We start from the raw sequence: 25,331 nt of genomic DNA, 5'->3' as shown, positions 1-25,331 counted from the left end.
TCACAAGAGGCAGTAGTTTACAACTAAAAAACTCAAATAAACCCACTGTTACTTACCCAGCACCAATGACAGACAGACAAAGTTAGCGGCTAGCTGGTGAACACAGCTCAGCATTTAGCAGCTGAAGAGGCATTTCCCTCAGGAATTGGTGGAGACCAACAACAAAGGTAAAAGCAGAGTGACACAGCTACACAAAAAAAGCTAATGCTGCTCTGTGTCTGCTGGACGAACCATTTCAACTTGAAATATGATAATTTGCCAGTGAGTTTAAAAGAAGCCAGCACTGACATTATTTGCATGACCACATGAGCCCACTATGTCAGGGCACAAACATTTTTCCAGCTTACAGCAGCACACTAATAGGAAACACGAAATTCTTTGCCATTTCCAGAAAGAGAAATGGAATCTTACAACCGGGTAGCCCACATAGTAGGTTTTCACACTTTTTTAATTGAATTTCATTTTAACAGCCCGATATACTCAGGGGGTGTGTACAATCTGTGCAGCATAGGACACCCTCTGTTCTTAGACCCTTGATTTGAATGAAGAAAAACCCTTATTAAAAAGGAAAAATGGAATAAACCTTAGGAAATGCAACATATATGTCTTGTTTACAGCATAGACCAACATAATAAAATTACAGTATAGGCAATCAATGTCACTAACTCATGACTTTCAAAACTGATATGTTGCTTAGGTTGGTTCAAGTCTGGAGACAACTAGTTGAAAGTGGTGGACGACAGTGAAAACCTCTGCTGGCAAAGCTCCACTGCCAGATTTTGGTTGTGTGGTAGAAATTTCTATCTTTGCTGTGTCATTGCTGTCAGAGATCTTGCTTCCAGCAATTATTTTCTGGTCTAATAATAAGACATTCTGAGATAGCTGGAGTGTGCCTTGTTTGCTTTCTTGTGTTCCATCTTTGTGCCATTGAAAATGGGATACGGTGTAGGGAGGCGGTATGCAAAACAAATTATAAAACAGGAAATTGTTAGTAACATCGATGGGGAAGTAAAGTTGAGCAACAATGGCATACTCATCGAAAACAATAGTGTAAAATGAGCCTCTGTGCTCAGCTTTACCCAGCCCTAAAGTTGTGACCCTAAAATTGACAGCTCATCAAATTAACCTCACACTGATAATCTTCCTCTTCTCTCATTGTGAGACTATTTGGTGCAATACAAAAACACACACGCTTGCTGAGCTGCAGGTTGAGCTGGGGATCCTGACACTTTGAATGTGGCATTCAGTCAAATCAAATAAATGTAGCATGTCTTCCTTCTGCCATTTGTTCTGCAACACTATGAATTCTGCTCACTTTTATACAGTGAAGATTGATTTATTATTACATTCAACACACACACACACACACACACACACACACACGTTTCCATGATGGACAATGAAGTTTTCTCTTGTAATTAAACTAAACACACTCTCACACACACTTTTTTAAATTTTATGAGGTCCACAGTTCCTGGCAGAATCCTCAAGGTCGGCATGACACACGAAATGCTCGCATGATTTAAATAGGAACAAAATGTTGTTTTTAAAGGTATTTTATTACCGGAGTGTGTACAGACCTTTTGTAGAATCATCAATTGTAGCAATTCTTTAGAAAGCATTTTTTTCATAAGAAAGTTAGGCTTTTGAAAAGTCCAAATGCAGCAGAGCAGTCGGGTTCCTCATATATATATATATATACGTCCGTCAGTCCCAATTCAAATCCAACTCAAATCGACCAGCGTCTGTGTGAAGAGGCCTGCTGCTGGACAGAAAATGGCTGAGATGAAAAATCCAATTCTTGATTAGAGGAAGCCATCTAGTGGCGGCTGAATGAAAGAGCAAACCAAAACAACAGCAGAGAGCCTCCATCTCCAGCAAGAATGAGAAGTTGTTTTATGGCTTAACAAAGACAAAACACACACAAGGGAAAATCAAAAAACTCTATTTTTTTCTTCAAAATCAGCTGTGCCTTTAAGAATCAGTGTGAAAATTAAAATAGAAAATAAAAATCTATGTTAGAGTCTAATACTTTACTATAACATTTCACAAATACTCCATCTATATAAACACTGATAGGAACACACAATATAAACCATTTGTGCCCTGCAAAAACCTCCAACTTCCAATGCTACCATTTACTGTATTTATTTTTACTGTAATTGACAACCAAGAGGTGTTCATTTTACAGTACCACTGGTACCAGGATGAGAAAATAATATACGGGGCATTTACATGACAATAAAATTATTTTTTTGGATCCATTGTTTGGAGAAATTTAAGGTCTCTGCAGCACACAAAGAAACCCACTTTTTGCAACACACAACACAAAAACTCATTCCATAACTCTGTTATATTAGTCTCCTGAAGACCAAAGTAGAACAAACAGAAATTTACTTTATCCTTTACCTTTCATTATACAGTACTATTAACAACTGAGATGTTCCAAAACATGATACTGAAAATTGATACTGAAAAAAAAGTCCCACTGAATCAAATCTTGAGCTTTTAACATCAAAAGAAAGAGAATAGCTGTTTTTACTATCTTTACTGCCATTACATGCATTAACCCGTATTCAGCGGACTTCTCTGGAAGCCTGGTAATTGAGGTGTAGCTATCTCTCATAACATATTTTATACCATGAAAAGTACATTTTAAAGTGGATTTTTTCCACTTGTTAAATCTGTTCTGTGTGGCACTGTTTCGAATGAAAAGACCGCAGAATGAACAGTGCACTTATACATTTTAACGCCAGAGGTGACAAGTAAATAAGAAATTAAAAACAATATAGGAAAAATACAAATGATGCAAAAACAAGTTCCCGGCCTATAGAAAGATTCTTCTTTTCTTCATATTAAACAAATCACGAGTAAACACCTTCCTATTTCCTTGCAGGAAAAAAACAGAGTGGGGAAAAAGGGAGAAGGAGGCGAGTGCTCCAAACTCCTTTAGCTCGTCTCCAGTTTGGCCATTTCCTGCACATAGATCCCAATGCTCTCGCTGTCAAACAGGACAAAGTAGACGGTCTTGATGGTGGAAGACATGGTGGCCACAAAGTAGCTGGAGATGGCCTTAAGGATCAGCTGGGCCGCTGTCTGCTTCGGGAAACCATTCCTGAAGGACAAGAACACACACACACACTTGGTAAAATCTGGTCAAACGCTGGAGAGCCTTGTCATTTTCTATTTTCTTGACCTTGACTGTGGTATTCATTATGTTAGAGGGCAGTGTACACACAAATATAGTTATTTACTGGACAGTATTATACATAGTTTGAATATGGAGGACGAGCCAAGTTAACTTGGATTGTTTAAAATAAACAGTGTGAGACTTCTTGATAGCATGAGGATTCAGTCACTCGTAAAATTGGTAAAATTTTAAATACTCAAATAACCTCCAACTGACTTCTTCTTTTCCCTTTTCAGCACAGGCTCAATTCTAAGTTAACCAAATTCTCAGGACCTCTGCCCAGGATTATTCCTTCAGGAGTCTTTCAGGAGTGTGAACTTCGCACATCAATCTAAAGTTGTTTGTCTGAGGCTGAACCTGACTTCACCTGACCCCCTATCATTCAGTGGTTTTCAATCTGTGGACCAAACAAACGTCCGGCAGATAAATCTGAGGGGTCACTAAATGATTAACAGGATGGGAAATAAGAAAACAAGACAAAGAGTTTACCACCATGCAACTTAGCAACAGTGGTGCTTTGAGCTAAATGCTAACATGTTCACAATGAATGGTGATATTGAGCAGATATAATGCTAACAGTGTTCACCATCTTAGTTTAGTGTGGTAGCATGCTAACATTATCTAATTAGCACTAAACACAATATCACTGAATTTTATTAGTTTTGCAGGTTTTTGGTCATAAACCAAAGTATAAACATTTTGACCTGATTTGTCAAGTCAGGATGAAAAGTCAGGATCACCAAAGATATTACAATTCGTTCTGAGAGACAATGAATATCTGTACAAAATTTCATAGCAATCCATCCGACCACCGACCCACCAACCGACCCCAGAGAAACTCTAAGCTATGGTGGCTATATTTCTAGAAATTTTAAGTTTAGTTTATTTTTAGTTTAGGAAACCTTTCTCTAAATCTTAGCCTTCTTTTTTGCAAAAAGGAGGGCCTTCTTAGGCCTCGAAAAATATTGAAATGGAACAATCTGAGAAGGGAACATCACTCTTTGGTTGAACTGCTGAAATTCATAGACGTAAAGTATGAAACCTGAGATGAGGGTTCACAAGTAGACATTTCCTAATTTTAAAAAGGGTCTAAAGGTCTAATAGGTTGAGAACTACTGGTCTAACTCTCATGCTGCTTTCTCACTGTCTTACTGTTCCAGTACATGGCCTGTTTCTTTTATGTAAATCTTTCCAGATACAAGTGGAGGTGTTTACCACTGTTGACATGGAAACCATGTCAACTCCTGGTTTGACTTACACAGAGGAGTGAGGAAAAATGTAGGAGCGGGTAGAGACACATGAGCACAACAGTTTTTTGCTGGATCACCTTCTTCGGGTGAACACAGGTACAGTTTCTTGTTCTGGAACCAGGTTTGCAAAAAGAGTTCAAATTACCCCACTTTTTTGTCAAACAACTTCCAGTTTTAGACTAAACCAAAGCCTGGTTAAAAACGCCCTCATGCTAATATACAGCACACAGGATGTATTGCAGGCTTGTTGTTAATGGGGAAACACTGCATACTGTCTGTTAAGTGAAGATAATATTGCGTTTTCTTACAGCATCCTGCTTTTACAAGCATCAGTAAAAGTCAGGAGAAATACCTCAAAATAACAGACTGCATGATGCATCTTTGGCAGGTGCGCTTCTTTCCATGTGTGTTTTCTTACCTTCCGCTACCAATGGAGGGGAAAGCCACAGACTTGAGTTTCTTTTCGTCGGCCAGAGCCAGGCAGTTCTTCACCGTCTTGTCCAGCATCTCCTCGCACTTGTCGGAGCCCCAGCCTGGACTGTTACAGTGGATGACGTACTTGGCAGGCAGACCAAAGCCGGCAGTCAACACAGCTGAGGGATGGACAGACAAAAGGATGAAGAGCAGTTAGTAAGATGAGAAGGAAAGAGGAGAGGAAACAAAGATGGGGACAAAGCAGAGGAAGAGAGGGAGTAAAAAGGACTTCAGGTAGGAAAGTTTGGTAAGAAGTGAGGATGATAAAAGTAATAGCATTCCTCTTGGAAATAAAATGTTTCTGTTTCACAAACGTGTCCCTTGTTTGCACATTCATTATAATATTAAGAATTCTTTGAGAATCTCTGAGGAATCAAATTTGGGCTGTAATAAATGAATTATTAATTATTTTAATTGCAAATAAGTCTTGAATATTTTTTCAATATACCAATTATTAGGTCTATAAAATGGCAAAATTGTGAAAAATGTCTACCACAATTTCCCGTGATCCACTGCTTGTTTTGTTTTTTAATTTTTAAAAGGTTAATTGTTAAACTTTTATTTAACAAGGAAGAAGCCCACTGAGATCTAATTTTTGTTTTCAAGGGAGACCTGGCCAAGAAAGGCAGCAAAACAGCATTTAAAAGTTACACTGACACACATGACAATACAATACATTAAAACATCTTCCAAGACACCTAATTACACTGCAAGTATCCAGCTTATAGGTAAAATCAGCACTCTTCCTTAAGGACATCTTCAACCAGGGACTTGAACTCCGTGGTAGCCTGCTAGACCGTGTTTTGCAACTACTGACCACAAAGTTAATCAGGCTATAAAAGGTAACTCTGTAATTTGCACAGGATTGCCTTATAAGTAAAAACATTCAAATGTAACCGCCTACGTTAAGCTAGAGAAGGCCATGCGGTCCACCGACAAGGGCTTGCTCTCTGTCCCCCACAGCAGACTCTGGACTTTTGGGGACAGAGCCTTCAGCGTCACAGCCCCCACCCTCTGGAACTCCATCCCCACACAGATCCGAAATGCTCCCTCTCTTGATTTATGAAGGCATTCAATCTTGAATGACCTTTTTGTTCTGTCTGTCTATAGTTATGTGTAAAACGTCCTTGGGTCCTGTGAAAGGCGCTTTAAAAATAAGTTATTATTAGTTTTATTACTAGTATTATTAGTTTTATTACTCTTTTTTCGTATTATTACTAGTTTTCCTAGCAGAGATGATGGTGCTTGTCACGTACAACAGATCCCCATGGTCAATCACAGATATACAGATGGCTTGAACAAGTTTCTTCCTAGCTTCAGAGGGGAAACCTAATTTTGGCCTACCAAGCAAACTGTTACAAATAGTCCACAATCTAAATGTATTTACTTCCCAATGACGTAAAGCAGAGAAAAGCACCAAATCATCGCGACTCAAAAAGCCTGAACTAGTGAATGTTTGACTAATCAATCAATCAACTAATCTTTCAGCCCTAAGCAGAGTTGAAACAAGAGTCACTGTTACCAAGCTATAACATATCAAATATTCTAAAACCTCAGTAAACAAAAAGAGACAAGAAACTGGATGACATTCATCTGTAAGGCCAAAAACTGACACTAAAAACATAATGAAACAAAATGAAAGAACAATGTCTGTAATCACACACCCACTTGCATTATTTAGTTAAATCAGTACAAAACAAATCTGTGCTAGTTTTGTTTAGTCAGACAGTGAATGAACTTCTGACATGCTGCTGGATTTCCTCATGCGTCCATCGTCTACAGCCAAAGTCAGCTTCATTAACCAGTTTGTCAAAAGTCAAAACCTGATGTTCAGTTTGGAGGCCAAGTTGCTAAAATAACACTTTGCTTTGTGGAAAATGTATGTAGCAAATCTCTAAGAGCTTAAAATGGTTTGAACAGGGCATTACAGTGAGGTGGGCCAGAGAAATCACTTCTCCAGACAGCTGGAAAGGAAAAAAGAAAAAAGGAGAAGTGGAGCAGGAAACAGAGAGAAGAAGAGAGAACAGAGGAATCTGTTCTCTGGAGTTGAAACATTTGGTCTTCCCTCAAACCAGCAGCTGTAGACAGAATAACTCAGCCAAAGCCCCTGACTCTGAAGTGAGAAAGCCTCCAGTCAGATTTTATTAGCCCACAGCGAACGTGTGACTGCACTGGAGTCAAAGCTGAGGAGGAGCTAATTTCCAGATGGCACCATGGAAGATGGAGAGACTTCACACAGCGGAGAGAAAGCCAGTCACGCTGCATGTGTGATCTGGTCGGGAGGAAAAGTGTGTGGATGATGATGATGATGATGATAACGAGTTTCATGACTACCCACAAAGTTAGACTTGTTTTATGGTTTGGGAAGGAGGAACAGTGTGTGGTGGTGTTTGCGCACTGCACATCTGGAGATCACTTGTCAATTAAAGTATGCGGACAGCACTGCAACATTTCCGTTGATGTAGTTTTCAGCTTCTGTGGGTGGCGTTATTTTTTGTCAATTTAGCCACGTGGCTAACTTATTTTTTCAATCCAAAAGGACTAAACAAAAAAGGCTCTGCTGCTGCCAGACATCTCCATCACATTACCAACCAGGTGTCATTCTATATTTTACTTGTTGTGAATAAATTACAATATCTTAATATTTTCTGACAGGTCTGTGGCATTCAGCCTAAAACCTAGTTGGGCTTTACTACTGGAGATGTAAATCTTTAAAAATCGTTCACTAATATATAGCTGAAATTATTATTTCCTAAAATAGATGGGCACTGTAGTTTTTAGCAAACATCACTCAAACCGGAGAAAAAAGTACATTTGTGGCAGACTATGTTCAGTGCTTAGGTGCTCTGGTGAGATAGACAGTATGAGCATTTAAATAAAAATAAAAATTTCTACTTATAATCCATCGACAGATGTACATTTACTATATTACACAAAGACAGTTATCTCATGGAAAGAAACTCCGGACGGTGTGTGTGTTCCTTTTAATGAAGGAGCATTCATCTGTGCATCAGTGTGTTTTTAATTAATTACAGATTGTCACCAGATGTATAATTTACCAACGGCAACTGTAAAAGCGTTGTGAACCATGATTCTGTTCTATCAATTAGCAGAGGTGTTGCTAAAAGAAGATGTTTGAAGAAAAGCATTTCTGGACTATTGGTGCAAATTTTTGTTTCCTTGACCTAATGCTAACCTCAACTTTTTCACTGCATGTTTATCACAATACTGCAGTCCTATACCAGAAGAAGGGCAATACACACAGTTATCATTCCCCTTCCTGAAAACTGCTTGAATTACCATGGGAGCGTTTCATTTAGCTTACAGGAGGTAAAATCACAGCAATATAACTGCAAAGAGCTGCTCTTTAACTTATTTAGCTCCCGTTGTCATCTAACACTTTTATTTAACCATGTATGCAGCACAGCAGATCACTCTTATGAATGAACAAATGCATTAAAAATAATGATCAAGATGTCAACCTGTTTTCTGAATATTAAAAATAATTTTTTCAACTTCTCAAATAACTTTGTGAACAACTCTGGTCCCCGCCTGGTTTGTTTGCAAAATCCAGATGAGCAAATACTTTCTGTAAGTATTTTAAACATCCTGATTAACTTATTTGACAGCTGCTCTAAACCAGGTCTGGTCAGGATGACCGTTTGGCCGATTCAGATCCCCAGAATCCCTAACAGGCTCTGTTGGCTCTGCGTTCAGTCACCTGGTAATCTATTTACGAGCTCCACACAGAGACCGGTATTATGATGCTGAGCTAACTTGGCAGAATGAGAGAGAGAGCAGTGGTGAAGGTGGGGAGTGTTTGAGAAAGTGAGTGTGAGTGATGAATAATGAGAAAGAGACAGATGGAGAAAGAATAAGAGAGGGACAGAAAGAGAAAGTGGAGACAAATGGACTGAAAGATAAAATAATCTGTAAGGGCTCAAACAATACGGCTCTCTGAAGACTGGTGCCTGTAGTTTTTGACTAAAGTTGCCAAGAACAGATATTACGTGCCAGTACCTAAATGTCTTTCAATATTTCCCTGACAAAAAAACTGTTTCTACAAAAAGATAAATGATAAAAGAAACTCTGGCAACATTTAGCCTTTTAGGGAAGAATTACTTACTCAAAGTGTGTGTGTGTTCGTGTGACTAATCCTTGTTGCAATGTCCCGACATCATTTGAGTGTGGAAGCAGAGGCCAAAAGGACCAAGCCCTGTTTGGCTTGCATGTTAGTGTGAGAACAGAGATTTACGGGTCACACTGACATCACTGTCATAGGAGCAGGGTGGTGCTTGAGTAGATCAATATGCACTTTCTAACCCCCTGAATGGTGACAATGGAAGAAAGACAGGCAGAGTGCAAAATAAACATAAATTAGAGCAGCACAAATGCAAAACAGAATGATAATGGAAGAGATGAGTGCTGCATTTCTCTTTGCGATGTGAAATGGGGTTTACGTTCACACTTGTTATGTTTTTCTCACGTGGATTTGGACGTTTAATAGTTTCAGCAAAGCGAGGGCATCATCAAGCAGAATGGCAGAAAGTGTCTCTGATCACAAAATCTACAGACAACATTGGTTGAGGTAGCTTCTAAGCTTGTCATAAAACTTATAGCTTAAGGACAGCCTATATTATTACTAAATTTTAGCTGTTACAATACAGGGTGAAAGGCAAAGTCACCCAACACAGAAGTCTTACCCATGCTCTACCCTTTGTTTTTCTAAAAGTTTTCTGAGTTTGCCTTGCTTCACTATTTAAAAAGTTCACAATCAGTTTAGATCTTAAATCCTAGCCAACTATCTGTAACTGACGGCAGGCAGTCCAAAATCTGACCTGTCAATATGTCCAAAACATGACCTACAAACCTGTTTATGCCTATCATTTAAATGATGAGCACAGCACACAATGTCACCGAGATTTAATTTGGAAAATAATTCAAGCCTATTGGTGAATTGACAAAATCTATAACTACATAAATATTTGCTTGTCGAATATTGGCTGGTAAATTAATGGAGATTTTCTGTTTGAATTTTGTAACTTCTAATTCAAAGCCTCGACAGCAGAGGTCAATTTAATAATGAAATGAGTCCGAGCCCAAATTTGTCAAAACCTTCAGGCTCCTCTGGCGAAATGACAAACCATGATTTATTTTTAAAATCCCTTTAGCATCCACAAGGTAAGCTACAGGAACTATTCGACAAATCCTGACATTATCTGCTCTGTGCACTTACCGCCCGCGACCTCCAGGGGGCCGTTTTTCTTCTTCAGCTCCTGCAGCGCTTCAGTGAACTCCTTCCCTCCCTTCTTTTCCAGAGCAGAGCCTGTAAGTGGAAGAGAGGATTGGAGTGATTACATCCTCGCATACTGCTCGCACGCACACACGCACGCACGCGCGCGCACACACACACACACACACACACACACACACACGCAGCAGGAAAAAGGAAAGGCGATGTCATGCAGACATACAGGCAAGCAGGCAGAAATGGAAACAGACAGACGGGAGAAGTATGCAGGCAGACAACGATGCCGTCAATCATTTCACCAGGCTTCTCTCAGAGACTCTGAGCTCACACCTCTCCGTTACTTTATTTGTGAGACTCAGGAAAAGTCTCAAAATGTAATTTCAAAGCTTCCATTTTCCAAATGACTCATTCTGAGTCAGTTGAACTAATAAAGCCCCAGTCTCTAATTACTTCCCTCTGTCCTCACATACTGGCCTGTTTGCAGTGGGCTGAGGGTATTTTCTTTCACTTGCAAATTAGAGAGTTAAGAGTTTGACCAAAAGAAAGGCTAGCAGCATGCTACAGATAAACATTTAAAAACTCTTTATCTTGTTTCCACACACAATTACAAGTAAAACACTCCAGGCAGAAATTTATGTTCAACTCTGAACATATGTCTAGACATTATAAGATCATTGGGAAAGCATCTTTCTACTTATTATGATGGCTAAAGGAAGTCATTCCACATCGATCACACTATTTCAGATTTACTCAAGAGCTGAAGAGAGAAGCCACAAAGGAAACCATAGAGGAGACAGGTGATTTAAGTCAACCAGAGGCAGAGAAATGAATGTGCTGGCTGCAATTACATTAAAAACAGGCAGGAGAGAAAAATACATTAGGGTTAATTTCAGCCTTTTAAAGAAAAGTTAGAGATTTTTTAACAGCCAATACGAGCAAGCAGATAAAAAGTCAAATTCTCTATAGCTGAGCCGCCTGTTGTATAGTCACTAATAATTAAATAGTTAAACATTCATTCGATGTTCTTTCAGCTGAACTGACAGCACAGTCCAGGGGACAGAGGTTACCAGATATGAAGTGAGTCCCAGACTGCCCACATTTCAGTCAAGTGGAACAATGCAACAAGCAGCAGCAGCAGCATGCCTTCATTAGTACACAGAAGTACAGTATATAGTCGTGTACACATTGCAAGATGCACTCAACTGCTCTGTGATTTCTGTTAGCACTGCATCTTCTACATGACTAACAATGCTTGGATATTTGATGACTATTAAGGGTAACATATTGAAGTACTGTCTACACAGTATGTTTTCTTCATTAGCTGTAAAGGTGAAGCACTTTACAGCAACATCAGTGGTTGGAGCAACACATGGGCCACCCATGTCAAAGGACTAAATCCCTGATTTTACACATTTTGCATGTGAAAATAAACTTGCAAAGACTTGACAGGTGCTTGAAACAGTGCAGTCAGTTTAATGTTTTTGGCAAAAGTCAGATCAGGATTGTGTAATAGTTAATGCAGGGGTCTGTCTCACGAAGCAGGATTACTAAATTATCAGGCGTTAGGACTGAAAACAGCCCTGCACTGCATTGGTGAGGGAGTGTTTGTTTCAGGTACCAGTGAGACAATGAAATACGAGCCAGTAGGGCTGGTTTAAGTAGTAGACCCATGAGTCTGAATGCCTCTCAGACACAAGAACACTGTTTAGGAGTTTATAGTACCATGACACGGGATTTAACAAGTTATCAGAGCAGCAATTTTTCTTTTGTCATGCCGATCACAAGTAAACAGTAGTACTACTGTGTTCATGTCACAAAATTATCCGACTGGAATGTGTGCTTCTATGTATTTGAGTGGCCATCGCATCATCATACCAATTGATGTCGGGTGGCACTGCAACTTTTCTGCCTGATAACCCTGCACTTTTCTTTTTTGGTGCATAAAAATGCAGGAATCTCTTGACATATGGGAAAAGAGAGTCAGCTGCCAACCAACAGCCGTTTTTAATGCATTAAGCTGCCAAATTCTAATTAGCCTTTTCAGTGTCCATACTGACTTTGTCTTCGGGGTTAGGTTTATTGACAGCATAGCGTGTGATGGCAATGCTCCTTGGCAGCTGACTTTCAAATCTTGGAAACTGAAGTTTCCCCACAAGCACTTTGCAAGTTGCATACATAAAACAGTCCCTGCTTGCACATTTCAAGCCTCTGCAAGTTATCCTCTGCTCATAATACAATAATAGTTCTTTCAGTCAATGTTTCACCCAATTACATACACATAGAGCATTTAGAGTAATAACAGCAGAGAGTTGGGTTGTGGGTTAAAAAGGTTATCTTAAATAACCTACAACAGAAAAACTGTGCTGCTGCTGTGATGTTTGTCCACAGACTGCAGCGCAGACTATCTGGAATATGAAGAAGAGAGCAGACAGGCACTCGCGGTCTCAATGGTTCCTTTACCTACTTCACCACCTGTATAGAGGGAGGAGCTCGTCGGGTGAACGACAGCGTCGCTCTCCACGATGGAAATGTCGGCTTGGACAACTTGTAACTACAGACGACAACAACGACAAACAGGCAAACAACATGGTGGTAAAAACACAGTGAGTGATCAGGAGCAACATGATGGGACAAAAAAAAGGATGAAAGAGAAGAACAGGAAGAAAAGAGACAGAGAGGTGAGCGCGCTGCTTATTGGCTGAGGGCATCACAAGAAACAAGGAAGCAACGGAGGACATGGTGGGTCACATTATGTCATCGGGAAGCAGGAGCGAACAGTTAGTCAGATATACTTAAAGAAACATTAATACAGTAAATTACTCTCAAGTTGTGTAGCTGACACTCAATACACAAGATTGCATGCTAGGGTGTATTATAAAATATTAAAATGTTTTGTTTTGCGAACACTTTTTGAATCAGTTTTCTGACTAACTGTGTCGTCCTGATTCCTTGGCTCATTAAAATGAGCAGAGAATTTTATGAGCACACTCCAGGCCACCTGCCTTACAGTCAGGCTGCAGTGAGTAAGCAACTAACAGAGGTCAGTTTTTATTCAGTGATCTAGTTCAGTCCAATAATTGACCTGAAATTACAGATCTTGTTAAGCATCATAAAAGGTCTGGCAGCCATCTGAAAGGAGGACAACCTGGAATGAACCTCAACACATCTACACGATGGGAAGAGCACGAAGTTGGATCACTGCTCTGAGGAGCTTTGCCAAAATCCTTGAATGTCTCCACAGAAATTCACATATTGCTACTGCGAATAGCATTTTATATTCTATTTCTGATTTTCTATTGATCTGCGAGAGAAAAATAAGTCGTTCTGCTTTTCATTTCAAGTTATAGCGCAAGGTCAGTTTTTTGAAGCAAAGAGGATCGAAGTTAAGATCTTCGCGAAGTTTTCCAACTGTGAGCAACATCATCAAAAAAATCCTTATGTTTTCTGAGAGCTGTAGGAGGAGAGTGGGCATTCCTGGCACAACTTCACCCACTTCCAAGGTGCACAAGTCTGAAGAGGTCAAAATCTCCAGCAACACTGGTAGTATAAAAGTACAACTTTGTCAGACCACCCCGATTCGGCCTTCATTTCCTGAGAGCTGACCGACCAGGAGTCATCAACAAGCACTTCTGCTGAGGAAAGTCGGCTACAGCTGAAGCTTACCAGGTCGATAGATGTAAACACCAAACATATTGCACACTTCCTTCTTTTGCAGCCACTGTTTTTGTTTTTCTTCATTTCCCAAGTAATTCCCAAATTTTTCTGAGCTCAGAAATGAGTCAATAAAACAAAAAATGCTGTATTTGTGCTGCGGACAGTATTATTAAAATCTGACTTTCATCTGGATTTTTACATTATTGATTTGTTTTCATCAGATCTTCAACTGTTTTTCAATAATCAATATAAACAGTGATCAATTAGTAATTTTTTAATCACGAGTTATAGTTAAGCCATACATATTTAATCAATGTCTTACACGTCTGTCCTAAATTATCGTAAAATCAGTTGCCCACAGTGTAAATGAAAAGACCTGGGCTAAGAAGGTCCTTCTGTCTGAAACCTAATTTATAGAGTTCAAAGTTCACTGACAATTTTATTTTATTTTATTTAAGAGATGGAGACTGTGTCGTGTTGTTGAACATTCAAGGATTTGTAACCCCAAAACAAACTGGGACTAGAGAGGACAGGGCTGAGGGAGGCTCACCTAGATCATCTTTAAGTTCAAGTTCAGCATTTGTGGGGTTGATGACCCCCTCCACGTCAAAGCCAGCCAAGTTACTGACCTCGCTGTGGATAAGGTTCAGCTGCGGAACGGGAGCGAGGTAGAAGCATGCAGAGGGAGAGCAAAAAGGAAGAGGGGAGGAAGCAAAGCCATTAAAACCAGATTCACACCGCTGCTTTAAGGGATATCTTGACTTTTTGATGATTTATAGAACATGATATTAAACGTTTTTGCACTATAGCTGAAAGCACACAATGAGTAAATCCTCTGACTATTTGTGCGCAGTGTACAATTTAATTTGTCTGAATGTGGACCGACAGCCTAGATGCTCTGTGTGCAGTCATATGTACAGAAGTACACAAGAAACAGAACATAATGTAATCATCTCACAAACACTGCTACAAAAGGTTACACTGCTAACTGCTTATATCAAGTTGAAAGCCAATAGTCAGCATTAAATCAGACCTCTGGATAACCACTTTCAGATGTTTTCAGCTTTCAAAGCAAAATGTAACAACTTAAAGAGTTCAAAAGGAGGACAGCAGGTCTGCAGGTGCACTAATGAATAATTAAAAATGCCAATGGAAACAGCTCGTTAACAATCATTAATGTTATTACTTTACACCAGTGCTTTTCCTACTGTCACATGTCAAAATGTCTTCTGTGAAAAAAGCTAACCTAATGTTACCCATCTACCTTTGTAGCTGTGTTTGTAGTTATCATTAAGATTGTGGGAGATGTCATTTTGTCTACATCTTAAATGTCCCTTTAGTCCTTGTTCCTGTAAAATGTCAGTTAGTATAGTTACTTTGTACTGAAGATTTGTTGGAAAGGCAGCACAACCAAGAATTCCAGTATATTAATATTTATTGTACAATGTGAACTTTTTGTGTGTTAAAAGGTCAGCTGTACATAATTTCAGTTTCAAAGCTAGCAATTTTACCATGAAGGAATATTCTACATCAAAAGGCCAAGGTATCCTTCTAAATGTAAAGAAATGCCAATGCATATGCCACATCCTGTTAGCAACTCATTACTTATCTGTTATCTAAACACATTTCACCTCAAAAGGATTTAAACTTAGGACTTCATAATAAAAAAAGCCCCCAAAGTAGTCCCAAAACCAGAGCAGTGAGAGTGAAAGCAGTGACAACAGAGCAGCAGTTTAGAGTGTGTGATTGAGACTGAACATTTGGGCAGGAAAAGTGCAGTTACAATAATTAAGTCTATAAAACAGAAACAGACTAGCTTTCCTATTCATGGGTTCATTATCCTAATCAGTGGGAGATTAACTGCATTCATCTGATGAATTATCATCCACTGATTTCAACAGCTGCTCTAATCTGTGGTCAGCTACACAATCCAGCACCGACCCATTTTGCTGATGAAGAGAGTCTGACGACAGCAGACAAGTACTGCTGCTACTGAGTGTTTACGCTGAATTTCAAATTTATACATACATATTGGAATGTGCATTAACATTGCCATAACCATGTGTTTAAACTTTAGTATTTCAGCATTTAGAAACAGGCTAAAAAAGATTCTTAAGAGAGCAATTCATTCATGGTGAAATCAAGCAAAACAGAGGAAATCTGTTAATTGCTACTTATTACTAAAGGAAACACAAGCAAAGAGTTTGTCTTTATGCTTTAAAAATAAAATCTGTCACCAAATACAGGCACAATCACAATGTGTGTGTGCTATTACATCAGGTCAGGTTAATTAGTCAGTGTTAAATAATATATTAGTATTAGCATATGCATGGCAGAACAAAGCATGCAGTGCCATTAGCAGCAATCAAAGTCACAACTGAGCTGAAACATTGAGCTCTGGAAGTAAATTACCCACATTTGTTCTTCCACAGATAGGGCATTTAATTTTTTGCGTTAGATTTTAACAGTGCAACAGAGGTTTTATGACTCAGTAGACTGTAAAACAACTACAAATCACATTCCTGTAGACACCGCCAGTCAATCTTATCTGTTGATACGGAATTGTGTTTAATCTTGCATTGTACTGCCCTACCCACAAGCTTTAGTGAAAGGCAAAAAACCAAACACAGAAGACACTGTTGACTATTGACATTGAGTCTGTGCTATAAACACAGCACACATAATATTGTTTTTTTAGCACAAAACGTGTGCGCAGGAGCCAAAATTATTATAAATCAGCAATTAGTATAATTTATTATCACTGTTTAAAGATAGGGAACAGGGGATCAGTGACACTTCTTGCATCATTCTTGAGTCATTCATTCTCTTACGCACAATGTCGTTCCCTTGCCTTTAATGTTTTTCAAACTCAAATCTATTTTTATAAGCTTCTGATCTTGATGATCTTGTGATCTTTAAACTTAAAAAGAAGAAAAAAAAATAAAAAAAACTTTGACAGGGCTTAGATAAGACTTTCAGGCAAATTTACTTCCATGTTTCAGTTCAACAAACAAAAAAAAGGTTAAAAAGACATTTTTATGCTCAGCAGGACCAAAGCAAGGGGAGCTAACAGATCTTGCAGATCTGAGAGACAGTAGACAAACAGTTAACACAGCATTCATGGTTGCTACTATAACGTTAATACTTAGTGCACTACTCTGTTGTGTAGCACTATATGAAGTCCTTATATGAAGTCTGGTGAATTATAACAGACCTGGTCAGTTATATCAGGGAAGTAAAAATAAAAGACTGAGCACAAACAGATGAATATTTTAAAAGGAGGCAGGTCTAGGAGTTTATTGCCTTTAGTCTGTAGGAGTGCTTTTAATAAAAGATCCTGTGGGTGAGCACCACAACATATGTTTCGTTTTATAGTTGTCCTGAGCACTGATCTGATTAATCTGGTTGCTAATCAAGAATGAGATGTTTTGTTTGTTTTTTCGAAAGAAAGGATCCTCCATGACTGAAACACATAAAAATGGTTTCTTATTGTGTATACACAGTATGTATCTATGTATATCGTCATGTATTTGTAACTTTTTTTTTTATTAGCCTTAATTTAGCCTGGCATGAGGCCAATTTATACTTCTGTGTTGAGTCTATGCAGGCTGTGTGCTGTGTTGGTGAGTGCGTCGCTCTGCAATTACACTACTAAAACGCTAGTTGGCCGTGGGGTTTCTATGTTGCACTGTGTTCAGTTTCTTCTTCTTCGTTGGTAGGGCTACTAAAAACAATGGCGTTTGAAAGCGAGCGGATCATGTTAGCGCTGGCGCTGATCGATGTTGAACAGCAGTTACTTTTAGTGGAATTACTAAAACGCAGAAACGGGAGAAGGCGTCGGACGAGATGTATGTACAACACTTGAACTTGGTTGAGGCAGAAGAAGGACAAGCCGGAAATGCGTTGGATGAAATGCGATGCTACCAAGCCGAACAATCACAGTTCTTGCCGTCTGCATCGCTGCGACATGTAGATAAATTTTTGGGGAGGTGCCTGTCAGTCTACGGTGTAGGGTACACGGCTGCACGTAAACTACGGCGTACCTCAGGCGTAGATTTGATGCAAAAGTATAAATTGGCCTTTAGGTATCTGTTCATCCCAAACTATCATTCAATACAGAGAGACTCAACTGTAGTTTATTATATATTTAGCTTAGGCCTGTGTGGGGTTAGTATACTTCTACAGACAGACAACTGACCTTTTGACCCAGGAAGAGGCTCTTGGTGGAGAGCACGGTGAAGCTGTCAACTGGAGATCCCTCTGTGGTGCTATCTGCCGACGCTGCCTTGCTCACCTCACCCTGCTTCTGTTGAGGACACAGAATACATGTTGACAGAATGTGACACTTTGTTCTTCTCTTGGCCTCACGGTGGGGACGTAAGAGGTCAGGGTTACAGTATCACTGCTGTTGAAGAGGTTTCACTATAACATCTCATCTCAGTGCTGTGCACTTGATTTTTCTCGGTTGTGGATGTTTAAGGTAAGTGTCATTACATTTTTCTTTCTCCCCACTGCTACAAAACATGTAAACCATTTACCCTGCAACATACTGTATATTTACAGTTTATATACATTTTACTTTGAAAAAACCCTGCATTTCAATTAAATTATTTGCTGTTCGTGCCCGAGTTTGAATTAATTGTTCTCCATTATCCAAACGACTCAAACTACAGGACTGAATACTCAGAAGATAAAATATCCTGCTCCAGACATAACTGGTGGTAACCTGTTTTAGTATGACATGTCTATGAAACTTTGCTCGATTGAAAGGCAATGCTTGGCATTTTCCTATTTCCAACTACTGTGTAGGCAATTTAAAATAAAACAGCCCCTTCAGTGTTTCACCTCAGGACATTAGGTAAGTTTTATATAATACACAAATGTTTGTTTTGATTTTAATTTGAACATGGCACACTTACATATCAAATAACGTACCAAACAGCCAACAGCGCTAAGTGGTTAAACAAGAACAATTAAATGTTTCTTGTGCTCTTTAGCAGACAAACAAATACCTAATCACAGGTGGTCTGTGATGAAAAATTCTCCACTTTTGACTACAAACACATTCAGCATTGATCACTATCACCACTCTTCACCAAGCAATACCTTAGCCTTCCCTCCGGCCTTTTTCCCACTCAGTTTCTTGGTCGCTGTTTTCTTGACAGGTTTGGGTTTCTTCTCGGGGGCGGGTGAGACTGGTGTCTCCAGTTTTCCCTTTGCTCCTCTCTTCTTAGCCAGCAGCTCTGGGTGGATGTTGGGCAGGACTCCACCTGCTGCGATAGTCACCCCTTTCAGCAACTGAGGCGGGAAGACAAAGTTAAAAACTGGAGTTCACACGGTGCCACACTGCCTGGAGAGTAAATCTAAAAATGTGTTGTATGCATTGGAAAATAGCTGACAATGATTATATTATTAATATTTAAAAAATGTAAATGGGCTGCAGAATCAAGACAGTAAAAATCAGATAACTTCAACATAAATGTGACATAAAATCAAGTTTTAATGTCTGATATAGTTTGGGTTTTTCCAGATATGTACAGCAGCTGACCTGGTTCAACTCCTCATCGTTGGCAATGGCCAGCAGGATGTGTCGTGGTGTGACACGACCCTTCTTGTTGTCTCTGGCTGCATTACCGGCCAACTCCAAGATCTCCGCTACATGGGTAAAAATATATATATTAGAGGAGTTTGTCAATAAATGTTGTAGAATAAGAATGGTCACTTTCATGTTATCCTTTTATTCTATATAATTTGTATACAGTGCAAATTAATTAGTATACACTGATCCAAATGTCACCGGTCAACTTTTTTAGGTGATTTAGGTGAGTATATGTAAAGCTTTAAAGTGCTTCCTCATCAGGATTCACAAGCTGTAATTTCTCTAAGCTGGAGCTGATGTGAGCAATTTTGTAGGAAAATTTCTTAATTTATGGTTGCCTCTTTTGGCTGCATCACTTTCTGACAGCCTGAGTTCAGAGACAATATCACTGAATACAAAGATTTTCTAAATATTAAGTCAACAGTGAAACATCTGTAATAAGTAGATATGTTATCCTCTGTATTCAAATATGTATTTTTAACAATTTATCTTTCTCTCCTCGCCAAAAATAAATCTCACCAGTAAGATACTCGAGGACAGCAGCCAGGTAGACGGGTGCTCCCACCCCGATACGATATTTGGGCAGGCCCCTCTTGATGTAGCGCAGCATGCGTCCCACAGGGAAGATGACCCCGGCCTTGGTGGACCGGGATGTCTTGGTCAACTTCTTCTTTCCTCCTCGGCTGGACATGGTGCTGAGAGCGCTACCAGTGTCAAGCTCTGCAAGGACACAGATTTTCACATGTGTGACTGTGGCTGAGGCTACAAACTAGAAAGATACAGACACGCCCAAGTTACCTGGGCACAGGAAGGGATGAATCAAAATAAAAGAATGAAATAATTAAACTGTCTGATAGAAGCAGTAGTCTCTAAATCCTATTTCGACTAATCACTCCTCTTACTGGGGCTGGCTAGGTCTTATTTAATGATTTAATCAATGCCGACACTGAAAACATTCTAAAACTCTACTTTCATGATGTCTTTCTTTACTTACTGAAAACAGTGACAGGTTATATTCTTGTCAGCAAGACATTAATGGATGAATCTGTTTTCTAAATACTTTTACAACAAACTAAATGCTGTTCCTGAATAAGGTACCAATATATTAAACTTAAAGGTTTGATGCCTTCTGACCCCTTAAAATTGATCAAAACAAAAGCTTATACAATCCCAAATAGGTTTCGCATCCCAACACCCAACACCAACTAATACAATTTATTGTTATTATGCATTCAGGGACAAGCCATTTGACACAAGTCAAATTATTAATTGCCAGCGGTTAGTTCTCTGCTTTCATCCCCTGAATAACTACAAGTCCCCTGGGATGCATCTATAAGCATTTGTCAAAGTTTAACATTTTACTTTACCAGTCTTTAGTATTTTATAAATTTATATTAATTACCCAAGATCCAAATAATGCTTTTGGGTGTTTTGTTTAGCTCACTCTCAGGCCAACAAGCAGTCTAAATGTCACACTAGCTGTAGGAAAAGATGGATAATCAAAAGATCTGCTGTCTGATCACTGCTGCAAACGGTTATTCTATTAAGATGATATGCTATTAGCATCCTAACATCCTGGTTCAATTATTCCATGTAAATATGCATCAGGTCATGATTTTTTTTAGGTTAATCTCTAATAAAAACTCTAATATCCCTAGTGATTCCCCTAGATAATATCATGACGTGAAAATGATTGTGATTGTCATTTCTTATTTTACCAGATGCAGACACCAATTAGCCCTCTGTTATTGATAATCAATTAGCCCCACCAAAGGCCAGGCTGTTCCCTAAAATCTGCTGTAATGCATGGATTTCACACGACACATCATATAATATCAAACATAACGCTCAAATGTGGCAATTACAACGTTATTGACCAGCAGATACAACATATGCGGTATTTCTCCGCTCCGGTCAGGTGAAGGTAGGTGGGTTTAACCGCCACACCGGGCATTTCTTTCTGCTGGCCACTGACAAGACAACGATTTCCGCATGCCAACAGCCCGCCGGATGTCTCGTACAGGTAATTTATTTAATCCACACACCGGGAAGCTAAACTAACAGCTAAACCCGAGCTGTCAGACGACCTGAGGACATTTTCCCCGTTCAGGTCAGCGAGCTTTCGGGTGGAAATAACCCCGGCAGAGCGGCGCGGCAACAGCCCGCTCCTCCGTCCCTCCCCTCCCTGCCTGTCAGCTCCAGCAGCTCGGTCTCCGCTCTCGGCCTCCACGCCAGAAAAGCACGAAATGGCAACGTTAACAGCTCAGTTCGGTGAGCCGAGACCGGCTCGCCCGACAGCAAGCGACCCGAGATGGCGGTGCGCAAACCCGGTGGATTACTTACAAAACAGGGCACGGCGAAAAATGTCTCCGGTTCTCTTGGAACAAGCCTGGGCAACGTCCTCCTGGACTCCCACAATCCACAGCGAGCTGAAATATCGGAGCGAGCCAGCGCTGCCCGCTGAGCGATGAAACTGCTGGAGAGCAGAGAGCAAAAAGGCTGAGGCTGAATGTGCTGCTGATGTGATCTTTAACCCTTTATACCTTTTAGTGCTAAAAAAAAAAACACGTGGTTTGACCTGACTGTGCTGCCTGTTTCCCGAGCAGATCGATGCTAACTCTCACATTTAAGCTTTCCTGCAGCCATATTTATAAATAGCGTATTTAATGTGGGCTACATCAAACTCTTTGGCCACACCAGGGGTGTCACTCATTCTGGGCACCTTGTATAATTTCCCCCTGCCCGCCACCTCCAAACAAATTTGATTAACTTTCCACCAAGGTGCATTTTACAACATCAGAATCAGCTTTATTGGCCAGTTATGTGTACAGTTATGTGACTCTGGTATTAAATTGCTCTCAATGTAGCCTACTTAAGTGCAATTTATACTTCTGCATCAAATCGACTGTGTAGCCTCTGCGTAGCCCCGTACCCTACGCCGTACCCTACGCCGTACCCTACGCTGTAGCCTGACATGCACCTCCTCAAAAATGTAACCACTCATCGAGGCAACGCGGACTGTAACAACTGTGATTGGTCGGCTGGGTAGCCTGGCAGTGCCTCCAAGCCAACAGGAAGTGTACCGTGCTTTGAAGTAAATTTTACTAGTGGCCAAACCAGCGGCTGTAACACGGTGGATCAATATATTTGTCCGTCACAACCCGAGTGAAATGACTCGTTTCACTATCAGAATGTGATCGGAATTTAAAAGTCTGTAACAGTATACAGTATGTATGTATACAATTTTCCCCCATTCAAGTTAGGGGAGGGCTAAAGCGGAAGTTCGACTGCTCGGCCGGCAAAAGTCAACACAGGGGACTCTGTAGCGCTAGTTGGCGGTGTAATTGCAGAACGACGGAGACACCAACACACAAGTGCATGGCTATGTGCATAGCCTACGGTGTTCAACGCCACTCCTGTTCTGGCATGCTGGCTGTGACTTTTCACACAGACATCTTCCGGTGTAGGTAGCCTATGAGATGTGCTCGGGTAGTCAGATCTGCTCGGGGTCCTGTGTCTGCATACCTTTCACACAGCATAGCGAGCCGGCATATTGGCGTAATAATCCTGGAAATTAAGGCAGTGTGAAAGCGCCTAAAGATAGGTTAAAAAACTATTATGCACACTATAAACTATTATGTACACATAAGTAGTATTACATGGTATGTGTGAGTGTTGCTAGCTAAAGCTAACGTACAGTTATTACCGTGGCTGTTTGAAAATTAGCTTCACTTTCTGCCTGAACACAGCTCAAGAGTCTACATCCATGTGGCACAACGGTTCTTTGAGCTAAATGATAATATCAGCATGTAACATGCTCACAGTGACAATGCTATAATGTTTATCACGTTCACCATCATAGGTGAGCATATTAGCTTGCTATCATTTGTATTAGCACTAAATGTCCTTAGTTTTGCAGGTATTTAGGAATAAACCAAAATTTTGGACCCATTTAAATTTTCACCTGATGATGGTGCTAGAGGAAAAGTCCAAAGATTACACTTCATCCTGAGTAAATGTTTGTACCAAATTTGATGAGCACCATGGATATCTGTACAAGATTTCATGGAAAAACATTTAAGGCTCGATGAGATATTTCATTCTGGACCAAAATGGTGTACATTGCCATCAAGCCATGCGTAAATGTGCCATGTTACACTCCATATAGGCAAGTTTATAAATATTGTGAATTTTAGCTCTAATATAACAAAAAAAACTATAGAAACAGGAGGAAAATGAGATAATGTGAATTTTCAGAAAGTAGGTGCAGCCCCTATCATGAAACAGGTAACCTTTGAATACTGACCAACCTTTTTTTTTGACCAACACACACAATACACATGTGCACAGGTAGGGAGTGAAATTAGCACCTGCCACTCCCAAATACAGGGTAAATGTTTGATGTGGCAGGTTAAAGTTTCATGTCAGATGCCTCCAAGGCAGATCGCATATATATATATATATATATAATGTGTGTGTGTGTATATGTGTGTGTATATATATATATATATATATATATATATATATATATATAATGTGTGTGTATGTGTGTATATATATATATATTTTTTTTTATATTTCTTTTTAAGCAATTCTTTAAAAAAGTCAGGCATTAAGGCTACATGATATGTCTTAAATTACATATTACATATTTCTACTATCAGGTGCCAGTGACTCAATGTTTACAATTCTTAAGTGGTCTATGTAGATTTAAGGTGTGGCAGACAAAAAACTGAGTGGCTGGTAGAAATATTAAGTAACCTGCCACAGTTAGTGCAGTGGGCAGCGCATTGTTTGCTGGATAGTTTGATCATTGTGGAGACAGTCTGAGCTTATGTCTGTTGTTGATTTAATAATTATACGGAGAGAAAAGGTGAAGGTGGTACACTTTTTTTTGGCATGAAGTAGATTATAGTGCATTGTGATTGAATTGTATCTCACCTGGGTAAACCTTTTCAGTTTGATATTTAAGACCTGTATATGACCTTGTTGTTTGCACTTTGCAGTCTTTGGTCTGTCTATGATAAAGTGTCTGCAAAATCGTCTACCACTGTTTTCTAGTTGGTGTCCTGTGGCAACCAGTATTAAGATGTATTACTGCCACCTACTGGACAGGAGTGTGGATCACAGTTAGTTACCTTTTAATCTAAATCAATAAATAAATTATCTTTCTTTCTTTATCTATTTATCAACCCAGTTTCTGCCAAGTAATCAAATACATTAACTCCCTGACCCAAGATTAAATAAATTCACAAACTCATTTCTTCAAATCAACACTTTCTGAGTTGCCCCTTTATCTCTTTCTGCAGAGTATTTTTGGCACTGACACACTACGTGCTCAACTGACTCCTCTGTTTGCCAAGAGTCACAAGATGGATGCTTGGAAAAGCACAGGTGTTACTAACAATATTAACGATGTCTCTGTTCTATTCAAGTGGCCCAGTAAGCCATGAGAGTGAGCCAGCATGCACAATACTGAAACTGAAGCAGCTAAATGGAATAAAGCCATCATTATTCTATTATTTTCCTGGGGTTTTCCCACTGTGACATGTCAAAATGTATTCAGTGGAAAAGGTCTATTATCAATAAATCCACTAGGGATGTGTGAGTGTGCGTGGGCAATGCCAAAAGCCAAAAAGGAGTTTTTACTACTAAAATATATACCGTGCCATTGAAAGTATAAAAAACACATAAAAGAGAGCTGTACTCTTTTGCATTTTCTGATGACAGTTTATTGATAATTATACAAATATATAACATTATCAACCTTATTCTCTTCCAAGTAAATTAATTAAAAATAGAAACTGCAATGTAGTTCCTGATGTCAGGTTTAACTCTAAGCAAGGTCAAATAACTCACCTCCTCCTTGTACATAATCTTTTATTTTTACTTAATTTCATGATCATATAGAAA

At 39.5% G+C, this 25,331-nt stretch overlaps 1 protein-coding gene across 6 annotated transcripts; it reads right to left on the bottom strand.

Moving 5' to 3' along the window:
- Nucleotides 1–1,540: 1,540 nt before the first annotated feature.
- LOC123963065 (core histone macro-H2A.1) lies at nt 1,541–21,927 on the bottom strand. 6 transcript variants are annotated; one of them, XM_046039588.1, is made up of 9 exons: nt 21,762–21,927; nt 19,938–20,138; nt 19,368–19,474; nt 18,926–19,117; nt 18,018–18,125; nt 14,370–14,469; nt 10,151–10,240; nt 4,859–5,033; nt 1,541–3,115 (listed from the first exon to the last, which is right to left on the bottom strand). In XM_046039588.1, exons 2-9 carry the CDS (start codon nt 20,107–20,109, stop codon nt 2,950–2,952), a joined length of 1,110 nt encoding a protein of 369 aa, XP_045895544.1. In that variant the 5' UTR covers nt 20,110–20,138; nt 21,762–21,927; the 3' UTR covers nt 1,541–2,949. The 6 variants fall into 6 exon arrangements, with proteins under 6 accessions (XP_045895544.1, XP_045895545.1, XP_045895546.1 ...); XM_046039589.1 differs by lacking the exon at nt 14,370–14,469 and adding an exon at nt 12,626–12,716; XM_046039590.1 differs by lacking the exons at nt 1,541–3,115; nt 4,859–5,033 and adding an exon at nt 12,626–12,716 and having other exon boundaries at nt 10,180–10,240.
- Nucleotides 21,928–25,331: the final 3,404 nt, after the last annotated feature.

The sequence above is a fragment of the Micropterus dolomieu genome, linkage group LG23 (genome assembly GCF_021292245.1).
Source record: "Micropterus dolomieu isolate WLL.071019.BEF.003 ecotype Adirondacks linkage group LG23, ASM2129224v1, whole genome shotgun sequence".
Lineage (NCBI taxonomy): Eukaryota > Metazoa > Chordata > Actinopteri > Centrarchiformes > Centrarchidae > Micropterus > Micropterus dolomieu.
This window is presented reverse-complemented; position numbering and strand designations above follow the sequence as displayed.

Coding starts and splice junctions, on each gene's coding strand:
- LOC123963065 (XM_046039588.1), bottom strand. CDS start 20,109: ATGTCCAGCCGAGGAGGAAAGAAGAAGTTGACCAAGACATCCCGGTCC. Junction 18,126..18,925: donor AGGCCGGAGGGAAGGCTAAG/GTATTGCTTGGT, acceptor TGTCCTCAACAG/AAGCAGGGTGAGGTGAGCAA. Junction 5,034..10,150: donor CCCCCTGGAGGTCGCGGGCG/GTAAGTGCACAG, acceptor TCCATCCCTCAG/CTGTGTTGACTGCCGGCTTT.